The 22,330-nt window shown below is 40.0% G+C and overlaps 1 protein-coding gene across 8 annotated transcripts in view; it reads left to right on the forward strand.

Annotated features, from left to right (window-relative positions):
• DHX57 (DExH-box helicase 57) overlaps positions 1-17,794 on the forward strand; it is a 66,945-nt gene extending 49,151 nt beyond the window's left edge. For all 8 annotated transcript variants that reach the window (XM_069580463.1, XM_069580461.1, XM_069580465.1 and 5 more), the window contains 7 exons: positions 4,919-5,014; positions 5,100-5,183; positions 8,806-8,943; positions 9,592-9,666; positions 11,702-11,836; positions 15,218-15,418; positions 17,036-17,794. In XM_069580463.1, coding sequence (XP_069436564.1) covers positions 4,919-5,014; positions 5,100-5,183; positions 8,806-8,943; positions 9,592-9,666; positions 11,702-11,836; positions 15,218-15,418; positions 17,036-17,179 — 873 coding nt within the window. In that variant the 3' untranslated portion in view covers positions 17,180-17,794. The remainder of the gene's footprint in view (positions 1-4,918; positions 5,015-5,099; positions 5,184-8,805; positions 8,944-9,591; positions 9,667-11,701; positions 11,837-15,217; positions 15,419-17,035) is intronic.
• The last annotated feature ends 4,536 nt before the right edge of the window (positions 17,795-22,330 follow it).

The raw sequence follows: 22,330 nt of genomic DNA on the forward strand, positions 1-22,330 counted from the left end.
AGTAAAATAAAAAAAATAAGTGTCCCTGCATGATTTTAAAAAACAATAAATACACTGGACTACATTTTTATCAGCTTTATTGAAATATAATTCACCCATTTAAAGTGCACTGTCGTTTTTAGTATTGTGCAGTCATCACCCTAGTCAGTTTTGGAATGTTTTTGTCACTTCATAAAAAACCTTATTTATCACTCTCCTATTTCCCTCTAATCTCCCCATCTCCTCCATCCTCAAGCAACCACCAGCTGGCTTTCTGTGTTCATAGATTTGCCTTTTCTGGACATCTCATATTAATGAAATAATATATAGTGTTTTGTGATCAACTTCTTCACTTAGCATAATGCATTTAAGATTCATCTATGTTATAGTATGTATCAGTACTTCATTCCTCTTATGGCCAAATAATATTCTTTGTTTGGGTGTACCACAATTCGTTTATCCATGCAGCACTTGAAGGACATTTGGGATTATTTCCACCTTTGGCTATAAACTTCCATGTACATGTTTTTATGTGAACATATGTTTTCATTTGTCTTAGGTGTAAGACCTAGGAGTGAAATAATTTGGTCAAATACTAGCTGTTTATTTAACTTTCTGAGGAACTTCCAGACTCTTCTAGAGTAGCTACATTTTACACTTGACCAGCATTTTATCAGGATTGTAATTTCTCCACATCCTGACTAACACTTGCTATTATCTGACTTTTCTTTTAACTATCCTACATGCTGTGAATTTGTGGTCTTTGAACTGTATTTCTCTAATGGCTAATGATATTAAACATCTTTTCATTTTCTTCTTGTCCATTTGTATATCTGACAAGAAATGTCTTCAGATAGTTTGCCCATTTCTTAATTGGGTTATTTGTCCTTTTATTATTGAGTTCTAAGCATTCTTTAGACATTCTGGATATAAGTTCTTTAACAGATATGTGATGTGCAAATGTTTTCTCCTGCACTGTGGTTTGCCTTTTTCACTTTCTTGATCTGTTCTTTGAAATACAAGTTCTTATTTTTATGAATTCCAGTTTATTTAGTTTTTTGTTGCTCAAACTGTTGCTGTAATGGTTAAGAATTCATTGCTAAATCCAAAGCAATGAAAATTTATCTGTATATTTTTTCCTAAAAGTTTTATAGTTTTAGCTCTTACATTACATTATGGTTTTCGCTCCATTTTGAGTTAGTTTTTGTATATAATGTGAAGTAAGAGTCCAGCTTCATTGCTCTGCATGTGACTATCCAATTGTCCCATCACCATTTGTTGAAAAGGCTATTCTTTCCCCATTGGATAGTCTTTGCATCTTATAAAAAGTCAATTAACCATAAATATATGGTTTTATTTCTGGATTCTTAATTCTATTCCATTGAATTATATGTTTACTTATGCCAGTTTCACACTATTTTGATTCAAAATACAAAACTCGAATAGTTTTGTAGTAAGTTTTGAAATCAGGAAGTGTGAGTCCTCCAATTTTGTTCTTTTTGTTAGTGTTTTGAGGATTTTTATATCATTTATGAGCGATGCTGGTCTGTAGTATTCCTTCCTTGTGATGTCTTTATCTGGCTTTGGTATCAGAGTAATACTGGCCACATGATAATTTGGGAAGTGTTCTTGCCAACTTTTTTTTTTGAAGATTTTGTGAGGAATTAATTCTTTAAATGCTTGGTATAATTCAGTGGTGAAGTCACGTGGGCTTTTCTTTGTGGTTAGTTTTTTTAATAATTAAACCTCTTTACTTGTTATAGGTATATTCAGATTATCTGTTTCTTTTTGAGTCATTTGCATTTTTCTAGGAATTTGTCCATTTCAGCTAAATTACCTAACTTATTAACATACAAACACTCATAGTATTTTATAGTCCTTTTTATTTCTGAGAGCCTGGTAATAATGTTACTCTTCATTTCTGATTCTAGTAATTTGAGCCTTCTCTCTTTTTCTCATGATCAGCTTGCCTAAAGGTTTATCAATTTTGTTGATCTTTTCAGAGAACCGGCTTTTGATTTCATTGATTTTCCCTACTGTTTTTCTGTTCTCTATTTTATTAATTTCTGTGATTTATTTTCTTCTATTTGTTTCAGTTTTAGTTCATTTCCCAGTGTCTTAAAGTGAAAGGTTAGGTTATTGATTTGAGATCTTTCTTCTTTTTTAATATAGACATATACAGCTATAAATTTTCTTCTATGGACGGCTTTAGCTGCATCCCATAAGTTTTGGTATGTTGCGTCTTCATTTGCATTCAAGTATTTTCTAATTTCCCTTTTCGGTTCTTCTATGACTCATTGGTTATTTAGGCATGTGGTGTTTAATGTCCATGCATCTATGAGTTTCCCAGTTTTTTCCTGTTATTGACTTCTAGTTTCATTCTGTTGTAGTCAGAGAATATACTTTGTATTATTTTAGTCCTTTAAAACTTGTTACGATCTTTGTTTTATGGCTAAGCATATGCTTTATTCTGGAAAGTATTCCATGTAGACTTGAGAATGAATTATTGTTATTGGTATTGAGTAGGGTGTCAATCTGCCTTTATTTTCACCAGGGCTTATCTCAGATAGATAGGGAATAGAGAGATGCAATAATTTTCTTCAGTTTTAATGTTATACGTCATGGAATTGTAAACTCACAGATCTACAAAAAGATCTTAGTTCAGCCTCTTCATTTAATAACAGTTAACAAAACCAAGGACCAGACTGGGTGATGTAGCTTACTCAGCAACAGTCAGTACTGATGTGAGCAATACCTCCACTGCCTATTCTCATGTAATCTAAATAGCCTCTCATTGGCTGTTTTCTTTTACTGGAATATAGAAATTGTTCATTAGAAATACTGGTGTCACCCTTAGCCAAAACTGAACACCTGTCCTTTGCTGGGTTCTGTAAGCATGATTCCCAAATGTAATCCTTTCTCCACTAGCCTTCCTAAAACAGAAGAAATTTTATTTTCAAGTAGAAATAAATAAAATTTTAATATTACTGTGTTACCTGTAAAGGTGTACAGATATACAAATTTAGAAAGAAGCACCATAGTTGGTTTAGATTGACTGTCAGTGTGATACTAGGGCCTCAGTGTAACATGCTGGTACCTATAGTACTGATACATGTGTATGTTGTATTGATACATGTGTATATTATAGTGAAAGAAGGCAGTGAAAATTAAGTTCTCAGCTAATGTCACTAATTTCTAGGGAAAAGGAGAACCTGTATTTTTAAGAGGAAAAAGCATGAATTATGGGTATAGAAATAGGGGGGACTTTCATCCCAATTCCAAAGAAAGGCAATGCAAAAGAATGCTCAAACTACTGCACAATTGCACTCATCTCACATGCTAGTAAAATAATGCTCAAAATTCTCCAAGCCAGGCTTCAGCAATACGTGAACCGTGTACTCCCTGATGTTCAAGCTGGTTTTAGAAAAGGCAGAGGAACCAGAGATCAAATTGCCAACATCTGCTGGGTCATGGAAAAAGCAAGAGAGTTCCAGAAAAACGTCTATTTCTGCTTTATTGACTATGCCAAAGCCTTTGACTGTGTGAATCACAATAAACTGTGGGAAATTCTGAAAGAGATAGGAATACCAGACCATCTGACCTGCCTCTGGAGAAATCTGTATGCAGGTCAGGAAGCAACAGTTAGAACTGGACATGGAACAACAGACTGGTTCCAGATAGGAAAAGGAGTACATCAAAGCTGTATATTGTCACCCTGCTTATTTAACTTATATGCAGAGTACATCATGAGAAATGCTGGACTGGAAGAAACACAAGCTGGAATCAAGATTGCCGGGAGAAATATCAATAACCTTGGATATGCAAATGACGCCACCCTTATGGCAGAAAGTGAAGAGGACCTAAAAAGCCTCTTGATGAAAGTGAAAGAGGAGAGTGAAAAAGTTGGCTTAAAGCTCAACATTCAGAAAACAAATATCATGGCATCTGGTCCCATCACTTCATGGTAAATAGATGGGGAAACAGTGGAAACGGTGTCAGACTTTATTTTTTTGGACTCCAAAATCACTGCAGATGGTGACTGTAGCCATGAAATTAAAAGATGCTTACTCCTTGGAAGAAAAGTTATGACCAACCTAGATAGTATATTCAAAAGCAGAGACATTACTTTGCCGACTAAGGTCTGTCTAGTCAAGGCTATGGTTTTTCCTTTGGTCGTGTATGGATGTGAGAGTTGGACTGCGAAGAAGGCTGAGTGCTGAAGAATTGATGCTTTTGAACTGTGCTGTTGGAGAGGACTCTTGAGAGTCCCTTGGACTGCAAGGAGATCCAACCAGTCCATTCTGAAGGAGATCAGCCCTGGGATTTCTTTGGAAGGAATGATGCTGAAGCTGAAGCTCCAGTACTTTGGCCACCTCATGCGAAGAGTTGACTCATTGGAAAAGACTCTGATGCGGGGATGGATTGAGGGCAGGAGGAGAAGGGGACGACAGAGGATGAGATGGCTGGATGGCATCACGGACTCGATGGACGTGAGTCTGAGTGAACGCCGGGAGATGGTGATGGACAGGGAGGCCTGGCGTGCCGAGTTCATGGGGTCGCAAAGAGTCGGACACGACTGAATGACTGAACTGAACTGACTGAAGTATAAAAGGTGAAAAAGAGTCTATAAAATGAAGATATCAGAGTTAACAGAATCTTGGATTTTAGATGTAGCTTTTACAATGAGTAGCTCTTTGACTTCTTGCCACTAGGAAGTAAAAAACCCAATAGAGGTCATTTTGAGTGGGAAGACGGACTCACACAGACAATTAAGGCTGTTGGCTTGGCACTTAACCACCATAATTACTTTTAGCCAGTCACCCACTTTGTATTCTGACCCACACGACACACTTCCCAAGCACCTGACTTCAGCAGCAGCAAAGTGCCACTTGAAACCTTGGGTAAAATGTGTCCTTCAAACTTGGCTTTCTTCCTTTAGGTATCTCCCTGGGATAAAAAAGAGGAAGCTAACCAGAAAAAGCTAGAATTTGCATTTGCAAACAGTGATTATCTGGCCCTTCTACGAGCATATAAGGTAAGTATATAAGCTAATAGCTGAGGTTTATTACCAGAGTTAGCACTAAAGACAGAATAACATTTTGGTTTTCTCAAAAATTTAGGGATGGCAGCTAAGTATGAAAGAAGGTATGCGTGCAAGTCATGATTACTGCAGACAAAACTTCTTGTCGGGAAGGGTTCTTCAGGTGAGTTGCTCTTTGGAAATCTGTTTCATTCACTTACTGTCATAGTGCACCAGAGGGTGCTGCAGCTTATCTTGCGTGTCCTACCTTGACATTGGAAACATTATTTTTGGAATATGCTTGGCTTCACCAGCTGTGTAAAACAGACTCCTGAACTATGACATCAGGCCTTCTGTGCTGAACCTTTCAATTCACCCGTTTTTCCTCTTCTCAGTGAATCTGTGTTTAACTTACGTGGAGGCTATGGGAATGTAGCCATTCTGCAGATTACTGCTTACTAGAAATCACTTTTTCCAGTGATTATACCAAACATCCTTAACCTGGATCCATAACCCCCTGAAATTGTTTCCAAAGTCACGCCCTTATACATATGTGCACTATTCTGGAGAAAGAGACCAAAGCTTTCATTGAGTCTCAAAGGTATCAATGACCATCCCCAAATCCCTTACCTTCTCCCTAAAACCAAAGAACAAATAGTGAACCAGATTTTCTTTATTTTTATTTTTTTTTCAGATTTTCTTTATTAATTCTTCTGTCCATCAGAGGCTACTGTGTCAAAAACGAGTACACGAGAAAGGTTTATTATCTTTTGTATAATCATAGACAGGGCTCTGTCTTCTGTTGTGACAATATTTTAGGCCCCTTTCCATAGCAGCATGAAAATCCAGAATAATAATGGTGTATATATTTATAGAGCCTCCATTTCACTCAAATTTTAAAGCTAGGGAGGTGGAAGGACTTTCTTTCCATATTAGATGATGTTTTGGAATAGAACACAAAACTAATGTTCATACCTGACAGCTAGTTACCTCTCTACCCCATAAGGACCGTCAGAGCAGAGATTTTATGTTTTCTTCAGTTCTATATCCCCAGTGCCTAGAAGAGTACTTAGAACAAGTTGATGCCCAGTAAAATTCATTGAATGCATGAGTGAATGAGTTTGTTTATTGACAGTGAAGTTCAGTTCAGTTGCTCAGTTGTGTCCGACTCTTTGCGACCCCATGAATCGCAGCATGCCAGGCCTCCCTGTCCATCACCGTCTCCCGAAGTTCATTCAAACTCATGTCCATCGAGTCAGTGATGCCATCCAGGCATCTCATCCTCTGTCATCCCCTTCTCCTCCTGTCCCCAATCCCTCCCAGCATCAGAGTCTTTTCCAATGAGCCAACTCTTTGCATGAGGTGGCCAAAGTACTGGAGTTTCTCAGTACTGAGAAATCCCAGGGCTGATATCCCTCAGAATGGACTGGTTGGATCTCCTCAAGGGACTCTCAAGAGTCTTCTCCAACACCACAGTTCAAAAGAGACCTCAGAACCATCCCAGTACTTGCCTTCCTCCTTCTCTGCCTTTAGGTGTACTACAAAGAGACCTTTGGAGAAGACAGAGGCTCTGGCTTTAATCTAAGTATAAGAAAAGCAGTGATTTTCAATCTTGGCCACACATTAGATTCACCTGAGGAAGCTTAAAAAAAATGCAAAATGCCCAAATTCCACCCCACGCCAGTTACATCTGGATCTCTAGGGGTAGGGCCTGAGCATCTGTTTATTCTCCTTGTTGTGAATTCAACAAGTCATTCTCATATGCTGCAAGGGTTGAGAACCACTGGTCTAAAGATATTTTATATGTAAAGCACAATAATATTTCCTTGAGTCCTTAAGACTTTTAAGTGTAAAAGATACCTTTAAATTACATATATATATTTACTAAATTTGATCTTTTTCCTTTATTTACGTTAGATTATTAGGCTGTATTTAGATGTTTCAGTGATCTTTGAGGTTCATCCATTACTTCTTTTCACTAAATTCCAGCTTAGAGCATAGAATTAGTTTTAATAAGATACCAATAAAAGCTTGTCATGAAATAGAACTCTGGGATATTTGAATCCCAGTTGTATTTTTGCCATGTTATCCATCTGTACTTGAGACAGTCCAAGAAAACACTTAAATTGTCATCAGAGACAGAGCCATTGCTTAGCTTTCCATTCCTTTGATTGGCGTCATCTGCTTCTGTGTTGTCTGATAGACAGCCGGTATTTGAACAGAAGCCAAAAACAGGTTTGTTTTCATTCTGGTGCTCAGCTACAGAATGAGTGTGTAAATCTAAACCAATTAATAGTATTCCTATTCCCAGGGGAAAATATGAGCCAGCAAGTCTACAAGGTAAGAGAAATGGAACGTTTCTGAGGTGGGTATTCTGCATCCATTGAGAGAGAACGCCAACCGCTTTAAGCTCAGAGAAGGCACTATAAGGACCCCAGCAGAAAGGAAGTAGGAAAAATGAACAGGGTCACAGCACCATGAGTTAGGGTTCCAATCACAATACACTACATTTCTGGCTGTAAGCATTGCCAGAAAAAAATCAGACCTGTGCAAAATCCAGTTAATTTTTTTGTAAACACCTGACCTGCCTCTTGAGAAACCTATATGCAGGTCAGGAAGCAACAGTTAAAACTGGACATGAAACAACAGACTGGTTCCAAATAGGAAAAGGAGTACGTCAAGGCTGTATATTGTTACCCTGCTTATTTAACTTATATGCAGAGTACATTATGAGAAACGCTGGGCTGGAAGAAGCACAAGCTGGAATCAAGATTGCCAGGAGAAATATCAATAACCTCAGATACGCAGATGACACCACCTTTATGGCAGAAAGTGAAGAGGAACTAAAAAGCCTCTTGATGAAAGTGAAAGAGAAGAGTGAAAAGGTTGGCTTAAAGCTCAACATTCAGAAAATGAAGATCATGGCATCTGGTCCCATCACTTCATGGGAAATAGATGGGGAAACAGTGGAAACAGTGTCAGACTTTATTTTTTTGGGGTCCAAAATCACTGCAGATGGTGACTGTAGCCATGAAATTAAAAGACGCTTACTCCTTGGAAGAAAAGTTATGACCAACCTAGATAGCATATTGAAAAGCAGAGACGTTACTTTGCCAACAAAGGTCCGTCAAGGCTATGGTTTTTCCAGTGGTCATATATGGATGTGAGAGTTGGACTGTGAAGAAAGCTGAGCGCTGAAGAATTGATGCTTTTGAACTTGGAGAAGACTCCTGAGAGTCCCTTGGACTGCAAGGATATCCAACCAGTCCATTCTGAAGCAGATCAGCTGTGGGTGTTCTTTGGAGGGAATGATGCTAAAGCTGAAGCGCCAGTACTTTGGTCACCTCATGCGAAGAGTTGACTCATTGGAAAAGACTGATGCTGGGAGGGATTGGGGGCAGGAGGAAAAGGGGACGACAGAGGATGAGATGGCTGGATGGCATCACTGACTCGATGGACATGAGTTTGAGTGAACTCCAGGAGATGGTGATGGACAGGGAGGCCTGACGTGCTGCGATTCATGGGGTCACAAAGAGTCGGACACAACTGCGCGACTGAGCTGAACTGAACAATTAAATGATCTTTGGGTTTTCTGAAATTTGTGAATTTCTGTGTAACAGTTTTACTCTGTCTGCTGGTTTGTATAAGTGAAAACTGCCCTTCTGGGAATGAACAGACAAGATATTCTTCATACTTGTCTGGTAAACCCATGAGTCCACTGTCCACTAAATTAATTCATTTTAGTAGTCATTTTTGCCTTTGATGTGTCAGTGTCTCTGCTTAAAGACTTTCTCCACTTGTTTCAGGAAATGGCAAGCCTGAAACGACAGTTCACTGAACTGTTATCGGACATTGGCTTTGTTAAGGAGGGACTCCGAGCAAGGGAAATTGAGAAAAGGGCCCAAGGAGGAGGAGATGGTATATTGGATGCCACAGGAGAAGAGGTAAAGTGTGTGCAGGTAGCTCTTATTTTATTTCTCTTTAATGATCATATACTTAGTCTATTACCTGAGGAATACCTGTAGGCCTTCTTCACTTAAGCCCTGGGAGCAATAGGTTAGTGGCAGTCTTGATTTCCTTCTTTCCACAAATGTCAACTAACACTCATAAAAACAAAGGTTTTTCTGTTTCTTGTTGCTTTTGCTATTTTTGTTTTATTTACATAGATTTTTGGTGAGTCCATTAGAGATAAAACAGACTTTCCAATAATGTCTTCTTAATCAGACCAGCCTTTTTCAAACCAAGGATAGTTTTATATTTAACTATAGGAAGAACAATTCAAGATGAACCTGATGTCACGCTCAGTGCAGTTAATACTTTCTAGAAATTGTGAACATCTCACAAACCCGAATCTTTCTCTCCACTGATCCTTAGGAACACTGGCTTTATAACTGCTTTGCAGAGATCTTGAAAATAATTGTGGGCTTCTTGGAATGGGTCCTGTGTGAATGTAGTTGAGTAGATTGCTTTCTTAGAAATAATTTTTCACATGCTTTTAAGATAGAAGTCAAAAGAAATATAATAGTAAATTCTAAGGCACAGACAGAAATAGTCACATTATTTATAAGATTAACACTGTATTTCTCTCACAGGCAAACTCAAATGCTGAGAACCCCAAGCTGATATCAGCAATGCTGTGTGCTGCTCTGTATCCAAATGTAGTGCAGGTAACAGAACGTTTTCCTGGTCCCCCCCACTTCTTGTTGGTTTGATTTGTAGCCAAGAGATGTAAGTTAAGACACTCACATTAAACATCTAAAGACACACACACACACAGCCTTTTAAACTTAGTTTATATTTCCAATCCTTCAATTCTCCAAATGTGTTTAGATATAGAATCTTAAAGAACACATTCATTATATAAAATAAGGTGCCTTTTTAATCCTTCTGACATGATATTCCAGAAATCAAAATGGGCATAAATGTCACTGTCAGCCAGTCTGTGCATAACTAACCTAGGCTTAGGTCGAAATTTGATTCTACTACAGCTCCCATTATGCCCTCTCAGTTCAGCTCAGCTCAGTCGCTCAGTCGTGTCCGACTCTTTGCGACCCCATGAATCACAGCACGCCAGGCCTCCCTGTCCATCACCAACTCCTGGAGTCCACTCAGACTCACGCCCATCGAGTCAGTGATGCCATCCAGCCATCTCATCCTCTGTCATCCCCTTCTCCTCCTGCCCCCAATCCCTCCCAGCATCAGAGTCTTTTCCAATGAGTCAGCTCTTCGCCTGAGGTGGCCAAAGTACTGGAGCTTCAGCTTTAGCATCATTATGCCTTCTACTCTGGGCTAAAATTAGATAAGAACAGAATCAAGTCAGTGCTTTGCCATGGGACATCTGTGATCTCTTCTGGAAACTGTACCTGAGTGGAGTGTTGGACTTGCGGTTTGATCATCTCGTCCCTGTCAACCTCAGAATGTGAATTTGTCAGCGTACTGAGCGCTTCTCGTAGCTGTTTGCTATATACTCAGCTGACATCTGTTGATTCTTTTATGGCTTAGTTTTGCTTAGTGCTTGCATGCTTTTGAAACCATTTGCAGCTTCTCCAAATGATTTTTTTTTCAAGTAAAAGCAATGGAGACAATTGAAAAATCAGGGGTGGATGGGATGAATAAGCCCAACACAGAAGCTTTTTAGGGCAGTAAAAATACTGTGCGTGATACCATAACGATAGATACGTATCACACTTGTCCAAACCCTTGGAATATACAACAACAAGAGTGAACCCTCACGTAAACTGTGGGCTTTAGGTGATTGTGATTTGAAAATTTCTTTAATCCACCCTTTCTAGATAGCAGTTTCGTTTCTAAGGATTTATTATGAGAAAATAATTGCATATTTATGTAAAGATACAGCTAGGAGAATATTTGCAATTATAAACAGCACTAGAATGAATGGTCTAAAACTCCAATAATAGGGAATTTATTGGTTAAATTATTACATGTCATTACAGTGATCCTATATTAGTTTTGGTATATATTTTATATCATTTGTTTGTCTCCATTTCTATATTATGAAGATCTAATAGAAAACTAAAGTGTTTCTCAAATATTTTTATTTCTTAATCATGAGATTACAAGAGATTTTTCCTAGTATATATATATTTTTATTGAAGTATAGTTGATTAACAGTATTGTGTTAGTTTTAGGTGTAGAGCAGTGATTCAGTTTTATATATTTTTTCAGACTATTTTCCATTATAGGTTCTTATAAGATATTGAATATTGTTCCCTGTGTTGCACAGTACTGTTGCTTTTTACAGTAAATATGGGGGTATGTGTGTGCACATAAGCTTTTCAGTTGTTTCAAATGAAACAGTCTATTCATTCATAGAGGGGGTTTTTTTTTGCTGTTTTGAAAAAGTCATTTGGAAGTATTGGCCTGGTATGGGAGGTGTCAGCGGATTCCCGGCCAGTGTTGCCAGCAGGATCTCTTTTCCCGATACTCAGTGCGCACCTGAGACATCAGCATGGTTTCTCCCCCATGTGGCTGGTGTGTGGTATAGTCACCCAGGACTACTGCAGTTATGTCCACACTTCTTCATGGTTAAAAAAAGAAAGCAAGCATGCTTCTACTGCTTTTAAAAGGAAACTAAGAGAGAGGGAAGACGCAGCAAAGGCATTCAAACAAGATTTTGTGTCGGGATATACCCTACAATGGAAATACATACATATTTTTTTCTTATAACTATGTATTGTTTAGGTGAAAAGCCCAGAGGGGAAATTTCAGAAGACCAGTACCGGAGCTGTCAGAATGCAGCCAAAATCAGATGAGTTGAAGTTTGTCACCAAGAACGATGGATATGTACACATTCACCCTTCATCAGTGAACTATCAGGTCAGGATGGCTGGGTAAACTTACAGTCAGGTTCCGCATCCACAGATTCAGCCAACACAGATTGTGTAGTACTGTGGTATTAGCTACTGAAAAGATCCAAATCTAAGGGGACCCACATGGTTCAAAGCCTTTCTGTTCAAGGGTCAGCTGTTTTTACATGTGGCAGGTCCTGGGGTGAGAAACAGTCCCTTAATTCACCCAAACCTTGTTCTGTCACTTGCTGTCCTTAGGTGCTGACTTGGGGAAGGTTGAATAAGCACAGATGTGCTAGAAATTGAACTGTTAAGCCTGCTTTCAGATACAAAATTGTTTCTTTAAAGGTCGTGATGTAGTCCTTTGCCTCCATCTGTGCCTTAAGAGGCCTTGACCTATACTCTGATCCAGGCTTCTCAGCTTTCACTCTTCCTTCAGCCTCTTGCTGGACGCCTTCTGCTCCCATCACTCCACTAAATTCATCAGAAGTCATGAATAACTGGCAAGTTGTCAAATCTTGGGAACAAATTTCCGGCTTCTCATCATTCTTGACTCATGTAGTATAAGACACTGCTGACCTCCCTACCTCTTGACACTATCTTTAATGTTTTTTGCTTCTGAAATATCACTTCTGTTTCTCTGATCATCGCCTTCCAGCTCCTTTACTAGATTCTCCTCCCTTGCTCTGAAAGCATGGTTCTGTCCCTGTCCTTATGTTCTTACCGCAGGGCACATAGTCTTCCTGAACCACCAGAGCACACCATCGTAGTTCTCACTGCCACCTACATTTTGACACAGACTCCAGATCTCTCTCATCCTTGGTTTCTTCTCTGAGTTCTTGCTGGAAATCACCATCTGGGTGCCTTCTTGTCTCCTCAAACTCAAAGGCTGGAAAACCAAACTCATTATCTCTGAATTCACTGCTCTCTGTTCCCTCTCTTGGTGAAATGGTACCAAATCAGAACCCCGGAGTCACATAAACCCTGCTTCTTTTCTCCTGATGCTAATCTAATTGGTCACCAGGTCCCAATAATTCCACCTTTTTGACGTATCTCAGATTTGCCCACTTCTCCTGTCCCTGCTGCCATTTCCTCAGTTCAGACCCCAGACATCTGTCTCTTGCCTGAAGTACTAATCTTATGTCCGGTGCTTGCTCTCTAGCCCTTTGTACTACTGCTTCCAGAGTCACCTTTACAAAGCACATCTCTGAGCATGTCACGAGTGTTAGTCGCTCAGTCATGTCCACCTCTTTGCGGCCTCTTGGACCACAGGCTCTTAGCCCACCAGGCCCCTCCGTCCATGGGATTCTCCAGGCAAGAGTACTGGAGTGGGCTGCCATTCCCTTCTCCAGGGGTCTTTTGAACCCCAGGTCTCCTGCACTGCAAGCAGATTCTTTACTGTCTGAGTCACCAGGGAAGCCCACCTTTACAAAACATACCTTTGTTCGTGTCATACCGTCGTTTAAAACTCTTCATCTGTGGAGTCGCTTTGTATGTGGAGCCTACTGTAAACTCTCCTATAACCTTTCACATCTAGCCCCTTCTTAGACCACCGCCCCAGCTCCCTCTCTGTCACGCTCCAGGCCACACCAGACGACCGGCAGTATCTTCCAGTGCCGTGACACAGGACGCACTGTTCTCTGTGCCTGGAGTGGCATTCTCATTCCCCAGCAGGCTCCTACTTGGCTTTCAAGCCCAGTGCTCCTCTCCAGGGTGCTCCTTACTCCTGCCCCACCACTGTACAGCATGCGTTTTTCTGCTGCTGCATTTACCACATTCTCTTATGGTTTATGGTATGTCTCATTCATAGACTTTTGAAATTCCTGAAGACAGGAATTGAATTTTATTCATTTCCACATTCTCAACGTCTAGCACAGTGCCTCGCCAGCATGAAGGCAGATGTTCAACAAAGCTTCATCTCGATAAAGAGATGGAGGAAAAGAGAATGAAGAGAGTTTGAAGTGTGAGGGCTGGTCAGCCCCTAGAACTACTAAGTGAAGTGTCAACAAAGCCTGAAAAATATCTCCTTAAGCTCAGAAGAATCTGAGGACTGGGAGATCATCTGCCCTCTCCACTGCATGTGTACTTAGCAAACAGGCGCCCAAGTTATCTCCACTCCTCTCCTGAGTTTACCATGACATTTCTGCAGTAAATCTAAGTCATCCGTGCATCCAGTCAGTACCTGCCACCGTCTGTGTGCCAGGCACTGTTGTAGGCCATGGAGGACAGCAGATGAGCTAGGGAGACACGGTCTCTGCCCTCAGGGAGCTTAGGTTCCAGAGGGGAAGACAGGCAAGAAATAAGTAAACAATCTCAGGTGAACGACAGATGTTAGAAAATAAAACCATAAGAGATTGAGAGTGACAGGAGAGGGTTTTTTGGGGTTTTTTTAACTATAGTTGAAATTAACACAATGTTGTAAATCAGGTATATAGCTTCAGATTCATTTCTGTTATACATATATTGACTATAGTTCCCTGTGCTATACAGTAAATCCTTGTTATCTTTTATATACAGTGGTATCTATTAATCTCATATTCCTAATTTACCCCTCCCCTTCCCAAGAGGGGCTGTTTTACATAGTGTGGTAAGGAAGAACTCCAAGGAGAAAAAATTGGACAGGTCCTAAATAAAGTAAAGGGCAAGTTATGCAAGTATCTAAAAAGAAAACCTTCTAAGCCGGGGAAATAAGTGCAAAGACCATGAGATGAGGGCACATTTGGTGTGTTCCGGCAAATGCAGGAAGGCAACCAGTGCAAACGAGGGGGAAGGTCAGGGGCGGCGGTGACAGAAGAGTTGCGATAAGCAGGCAGGAATCAGGTCATGTGGGACCTTGTAATCCACAGTAAAGATCTGAGATTTTATCCTTGAGAAATCTCTGGAGGGTTTTGAGCCCTAACTGGTTTTTAAAAGATCACTGTGGCCACTGTATGGAAAAGAAACTGAGGATGCAAAGGGGCAGGTACATAGGAAGCCACTGCAGTGGTCTGTATGAGATGATGGTTTGTACGAGGTGGTAGCTGTAGAAGTGGAGGGGCTATGTCAGTTCATTGTGTATTTTGAAAATAGAACCATCAGGACTTAGTGATGATAGAGAGAGAGAGAGAAAGCAATCAAGGATGCTTCCAAATGTGGGCTTGAGCAACTAGGTGAATGGGAGTCTCACTTACTGAGCTAGTGAACCCGACAAGCATGGGAAAATGGAAAGTTCCCTTGAACGTAAGTCCAAGATACTTGTTAGCTGTCCAGGTGCAGACATCCCAATAGGCAGCTGCAAGTACAAGGCTAGAGCTCAGGGGAAGGTACAGGCTGAAGGTCATCTGGGGAGTCACTGTACAGGTGACAGGTAAATCCCTGGGACTGGTGGGATTCTGCTTACGTCGCCAGTGACATCACTGTCATGTTCCAGGTCAGACACTTTGACAGCCCCTACCTGGTGTACCACGAGAAGATCAAAACTAGTCGTGTGTTCATCCGAGACTGCAGCATGGTGTCTGTGTACCCACTGGTCTTGTTTGGAGGAGGCCAAGTGAATGTGCAGCTCCAAAAGGGAGAGTTTGTTGTTTCCCTGGATGATGGTTGGATCCGCTTTGCAGCTGCTTCCCATCAGGTAAGGGATAAGGGGCTCTGATAATATGAAATACAGGGCATTCCTTCAGGGAACAAGGACAACAGAGCTGTGTTAGAGTGAATGACGCGTGTGCAGGGGACACTGAGCAAGACTGAGGCTGAAGTAAGGCCAGGGGTGGAGCTGTAGTAAGAGCTGAAGAAGTGCACTGGGAGGGAAAGCCCAGGACAGAAGCTGTGAGTGAGGTATTGGAGCTTTCTGTTATAGAAATATAGATTCAGAGATAACATAGGTGAGCAGAAGTAAAAATTACCCTGATTCTACAGCCACCATTAAAAAAATAATAAAGATAATGGGTCTAAATGTTTTTATTCTCAGGTCTCAAATTATTCAGTATATGGAGTCTCTAGAAAACATTTAAGGGAGAGTATATTCAAGAAAAGATTTTAACATTTGCATCTGTTGGAAATCTTCTAATCTTCTATTGCAGGGGGTAGAAACACCAGTTCAAACATTACAGTGAAATACACCAATGAATTCCCTTTAAAGTCTAAAGCAGCACTGTCTAGGAGAAATATACGTGGCACATACCTAAGAATTTTTCTAGTAGCCACATTTTAAAAAAATAAATAGATGAAATTAATTTTAATGTATTTTATATCACACAATTTTAATATATTTTATGTAGCATAAAACATTTAAAAGTTTTAATTGTATCATGTAATCAGTATAAAAAATTGAGATTTTTATATTCTTTTTCATACTAAGTCTTCAAAATCTGGTGTGTATTTTATAGTCAGAGTACATCTCAGTTAAGACCAGGCGCATTTCATGTGTCATGAGATTAGCCACATGGGACAGTACAGGTCAGGAGGGCCAGGCAGGGTTGGTTTGATTGAACTGCTTAATGACAAAAGCCTGGCTGGCCCCTGGTATAGGATGGCTATAGCTCCTGCATGTCCAGGAAGCACATATGGCCCCAAAGTGGAGACAGAACGCTGCTTTCCTGAAGGCACACCTCGTCTTCTAAACCGGTTCCTGTCACTGAAGAATGTCATGGCCTCTGAGGCCTGGACCCCCTGAACCGTTCGCTCTGGTGCGTGGCATGAGCCGATTAGATCAGAGTGGCTACTCAAGGTTGCCGCACAGTGGAGGAAGAGCCAGACAGATGTTGGCAAGACGTCCACAGTGCCACATCGGCACAAGCAATGTGCTGTGCTCCCACCCCATCTCCTCACCAATCAAAGCATAAAAATTCCAGAGTTAAGGAGATTTTTTGGTTTAATGTCTGCCATTTTTAATTCTCCATTTTCCTGCTTCTCCTCTCAGAGCTAATTGTAAAAGTTGGCCAAGCTTTAACATGCAGAACACTGCATAAAAGCTGTTTCTGGATTTAATCTTTTCTTTAAATGAAATGTGACAGAGGAGCCTTTTTATAATGGTCCCAGTTAGTACACTACAGAGCTGTATGTTCCTGTAATTGCATCAAGAAACTTTAGAAGCACTTTTAGAGGGAAGAAAAAAAAGCATTTCGTTCTCCCCCCATGGAATTAATAGCAGAGACCTAGAACAATGGGCATCACAACTGGAGAATTCCCTTTAACCACTTTTCCTCCCTTGGTGGTCCAAGCACTGCTTACATCGCAACTTTCATTTTAGGTGGCTGAATTAGTAAAGGAACTTCGTTGTGAACTTGACCAGCTCCTCCAGGATAAGATAAAAAACCCAAGCATAGATCTGTGCACCTGTCCTCGAGGGTCACGGATCATCAGCATGATTGTGAAACTTGTCACCACACAGTGAAGACCTGTCGCGGAGAGCGCTCCCTCCTCACCCGCTTGCTCAGCTGGGAACCGATAGCGGCGCTTCTACATCCAGCTGCAGCGCGTGGGGCTGCCCTGGGGAAGGAGCCCAGGGCAGGCTCTGCTGCGTCAGCTGCGGCCACACACACCTTTAGGGACGTTTTCCAGACTGAGTGTTGCTAACCAAGCAGTGGGCACTCCTGCCTGGCACAGTTTGAAGTGTCAGTGTGAGACAGCTTAAAAACCAACCTGCCGGTTTTTTTTTTTTTTCCTGTCTGACTGCCCTGGAATGAATGAAGTTCATCTGATAACACAAAAGTGAACGTTTAATACAGTGGTTTTAATCTCTATTTTTTTCCTGCTTTTTATTAGATTGAGATGAGGGGCATGAGGAGAAATACCAGTTGTTTTTTTCTGTCATAAAAGCTCAACTGAGAGAAATCAGAACAGAGAAGGAAAAAAAATCATGTGAGCAAGAAAAATTAAAACTTCATTTTCAGCCATAGGCATTATGTAAACTTCATTTGTGAGGGGTTTATTTTTACTCATTAAAATTCAGCTTAAAAAAAGTTGAGTTCTTATTTGTTATTAAAATGTGAGCTGGTTTTATCAGTAACACGCTTATTCTTAAAAGCAGAACAACCTGGGTGTTTTCATCCTCTTTTGGGTTTTCCATTTATGAGTCTTACTCTGTCTTTTGAACTCGCCCGGATCTAAGGGCCACATTTCACATTACCCGAAGGGGAATTTTAATGGTATTCTCAGAACATAGTTGGCATGGTTCAGGTTCATGGAGAAAGCTGCCATGCTAGTGTCAAATTTACAGCCATGAAAATACCTTCTATGAGAGTGCTTATTTTCAGTCACCACTTAGGTTAATGCAGCACTCACATTTGGGAAAAAACATGAATACATTTACCTTGGCTAGATAGTTTTCAGTGTCCAAGAAGAATTCCAGAAAAATGAGTGGAAGACGTATTCTTGTATGTGTAGCCCTCAGGTAGAGAGTTTCCCACTACAGATAGAATTCACACTAACTCAACAAAAGCACCTCAGTGAAGGATGTTCACCTTTCAAGCTATTAAAGTTTCCAGGAAACCTCCTAGACTATTCAAATGGTCACACATATCAGTGGTCCCCAACCTTTTTGGCATTAGGGACCAGTTTGATGGAAGACAATTTTTCCACAGACTCGAGTAGAGGGGAATGGTTTGGGGATGATTCAAGCGTATCAGCCCCACCTTAAATCATCAGGCATTAAATCCCGGCAGTTAGGGGCCCTGGCATATATGATATCACATGTATAATCTAAAAAAAAATAAGTGATTCAAACAAACTTATTTACAAAACAGAAATAGACTCACAGGCATAGAAAACTTATGGTTATCAAAGGGTATAGCAGGGTGGGAGGTAGAGAGATGGGAAAGAAATTAGGAGTTTGGGATTAACATGTAAATACTACTATGTATAAAATAGGTTAACAAGGAACTGCTATATGGCACAGGGAACTATAGTCAATATCTTTTAATAAAAAGAATGAAAAAGTATATTCAATATATGTATAACTGAATCACTTTGCTGTACATTTGAAACATTTTAAATTAACTATATCAATAAAAAAAAAGAAAACACATAAATCCTATCAATCTGTAGGTGTGCCAGACTGAAAAAGTTTGGAATGCCTTGACTGAAGGCATTCATAAGAAAATCCTCACCCCAAACTAAATTTCTTAAAGCTCATCATTGCAATTTTGAAATAAATGAAATTGGATTCTTTGTGATTCAAGTCAGAATGCAGTAGTATTTCAAGGTGAAACTGGATTTCCAAGCACTAATAAGATGGTCAGCTTTTAACGTTTATTTTATGGAGAAGTCTGTACATGATTTCTCAGATATTTATTTTACAGGAATCTAGTTAGGGAACAATATTAAATTAAGTGCTCGCTACAAAATTAGCCCACACTGCTGTTTTGTCCAACATGTAACTGGGAAGTTCTCAGGAAATGAAAATAATTCAACACTTAGGGAGGGGGTCAGGTTGATAAAACATTAGCTTGGTCTTCTTCCTTCTGGAGTTCCATATCTGAATGTTACAACTCAAACTCCCTGACAAGTAATGAACTTTAGTCTGTCCCCATTCTGTTATCTGAGCAGTTTACTGTATCAAAGCATGCAGACTCTGGATCCGTAGGCACGAAAATTTTTTCTATTTCTTGGCAATGGTCTGAATGTTTCCCTGAGAGGTTGTCATAAAATAAGACCTTATGAAAGTGAGATAGGCTGGGGTCTGGGGCTCTTTGCCTTAGTGCTTGTACCTAGGCAAACGTCTCCTGGAGCAACAAAGTAACAAAATATATATATATATATATATGTAAGGGACTAAAAATAACTGTGTAAATGGGCAGTGGTGCAGTTATGAACAAGATACAAAAAGAGCAAAAACCCAAACAGCACTGCCAAGGGTGTGGGCAGACCACCTTTGCCATCCCTCTGGCCTAACCCCTGCATCCACCCCTGCCCTCACCCTGTTTAAGAAACCAGCGCACCCCTCCTCAAGGAGTGAGCAAGGGAACCTACTTGTTTCTCTTCCCTCCTGCTGCAGTAGGAGTCCCCAAAAGCCTTGCCCAAGTTTGGCCTTTTGTCAACTTCTACTGATTAAGGAGGCCAAGAACCCAAGTCAGTAACAAAAGTACTTTGTAAAATTAAAATACAGCAAATGTAAGCAAATTGGGACTGAGGGGTGGTTTTCAGATGCAGCCCAGGCTGGCTCTAAGGGGACAGCACTCTGTTGTGGTCTCAGTTGCTGGTACTGACAGCTAGTGAGCTTGGGCTTCAAGCTCTGAGGGTATTTTGTGGGTTTCACTCACTTGCTACATAAATAATGGATTCCTGGGAGTTCCCAGGGATAAGAGAGTATGGTCACACTGCCATTACTATGCCTGAACAAGCCTAGGCAGAGGCTGCCTCTTTCCTCCTAAATCATGCTAGAATTAAGCATAATTCCTAGGGTTTATTTTCCCCCAAATGCAGGGGGATATTTGTTTAATATGTACAAGGTAAGCTATATTGTTTTCAGAAATTAGAGCTTGACTGTGAATCTGTGTCAGTCAATATTTGAGTGCCATGGTACAGAGTGCCTTAAACAATGAGTACAATTTTTTATCACTGCAATAGTTTCAGATCCTTCTAGAGTGACAGGCTTCTTCCGCAATGGGTCATTAACATGGAGAAACTTTTTCTTGCCATTTCTAAGTTACCACTCAAAAGGTATATCAAAGACTGGTCTTAAATATGACTTGCAGCCAATCACTGACGCTTAAGGTGCTTTAAAATCTGTTTTCATAATTTGTTGCACCAAAGAGCAGAAAAAGAGTTCTTTTGGGGAACTGAAGCTCTGTGTATGAACCATTAGGAAAGAATAGAATCAGTGTTTCATAAAAACACAAGACAGCAGCCTAAATTTGAACTTTTCCCCACAGTTTGGCCTCTTTGCCCCATCCATGCCCGACTTGAGCCACCCAGCTCTACTCCCAAATCAGTTCTAAACCAGCTGCTTGGTAAACAAGCCAGAAAACAGCGCCCCAATGAGATAGCTGGGAAGAGGACACCTTGGAATCAATAGACTGGGGGGGGGGGTTTTCACCTCTATTTCAGTGTTTTAGGAAAGAAACAAATGGCAGCAAAAGCCAGCATAAGAGGGGTTTGTTTGGAAAAGCAACTACTCAGGGGTGGCTTTGGAAATTCAGCCCAATCCCATAACTACCAACAATGTGAAGCAGTATTTAGGATGATGACCCTGACATGTTACAAATACAAATATTGCTTAACATTTCAACAGAAGCATTTCAAAATAGCGAAGTTTTTAAAAATTATTCCTTATGTAGAAAATGAAGTTCCTGCTGCCTCCCTCCAACCTAGCTGTTACCAAAAATGACCTGAAGGAGTTAATTTTCCTTTTATGTTCAATGATTTTAATCAAGAAACTATCCTTTCCTGTTTTTTCTACAACAATTAAAAGACAAGCTAAGTTAACCAAAAAGACTCATTTACTTCATGAGTAAATGAGTACTTATTTACTTTATTTACTTCTGCTTTTAATAAGTTTTGTCTCATTCCATTCTTGAGTTTCAAATGTGTAATTTGAAAGGTTAACAGGAAAAAAAAAATGAAAGGTTAAGATACTTCTATTGTAAGACTTTATTTGTCCAGAGATTAATTTTAACAAATATATGTACAAAAACGAAAGAAGTTTCCTCATGGGAGAAAATGTAGTTTTTATTTGAAAATCTGGTTCTCAACTTGGGGCACTTTTGCTCACGAGGGAACACCTGGCAATATTTGGAGATGTCACATATGAAGGGGGAAAGAGTATCCTCGGTAACTAGTGGTTAGAAGCCAAGGATGCTGCTAAATATCCTACCTGCACAGGACACTGGAACAACAACAACAACAAAATCACCCATTCAAACTGCCAGTGCCAAGGTAAAGAAAACCATTCTAAACAAAATGAGATAGGGGACTGCTTATAAAGTCTATTAGTTATCAGTCAGATATAAAGTATGCCCATAGTTGTCTTTAAAAATATAAGTATACTTGGACTAACTGAAAGCAAAATCTCTGCCAAATCAACTCTAATAAACATGCACTGTGTGACTAGGAGCTTAAGAGTGTATCATTTTATTAAAAATACACAGTACTTGAGAGATTGAGGTAAATGTATGTAAGAATGGCAAAGTCATGCACAGATAGGTAGGGATATTTTTCCTTTAAAAAGATGTTCTATCATGAAAAATTTTTTTAAGTCATTTATTTTGAAAATGTGAAAAGTCAAGACATGCTTTTTGAAAATATAGTTAACATAATTGCATGTGATACTAACATTGCTAACACTCTCCACTGCAAAAGTTAAGTTTTCATACTTAGGTCCGTCCATATTAAGGTGTTTAAAACATGAACACATGCACCCTTATCTATTATTTGAACAGAGTCCAATCTAGTAGACTTTGGCCAATAAGCTAAAACACAAATTGGGTTAATAAAAGGGGGGATGGGAGTATACAGCACTACAGGTGTATGATTGTAAAATGCTTAAATCTAACATGAAGCCTAACCAGAACTATAATTTCTGTGTTCAGTAATCCACCTCCCATAG

Source organism: Ovis canadensis, chromosome 3 (assembly GCF_042477335.2).
Source record: "Ovis canadensis isolate MfBH-ARS-UI-01 breed Bighorn chromosome 3, ARS-UI_OviCan_v2, whole genome shotgun sequence".
Taxonomy (NCBI): domain Eukaryota; kingdom Metazoa; phylum Chordata; class Mammalia; order Artiodactyla; family Bovidae; genus Ovis; species Ovis canadensis.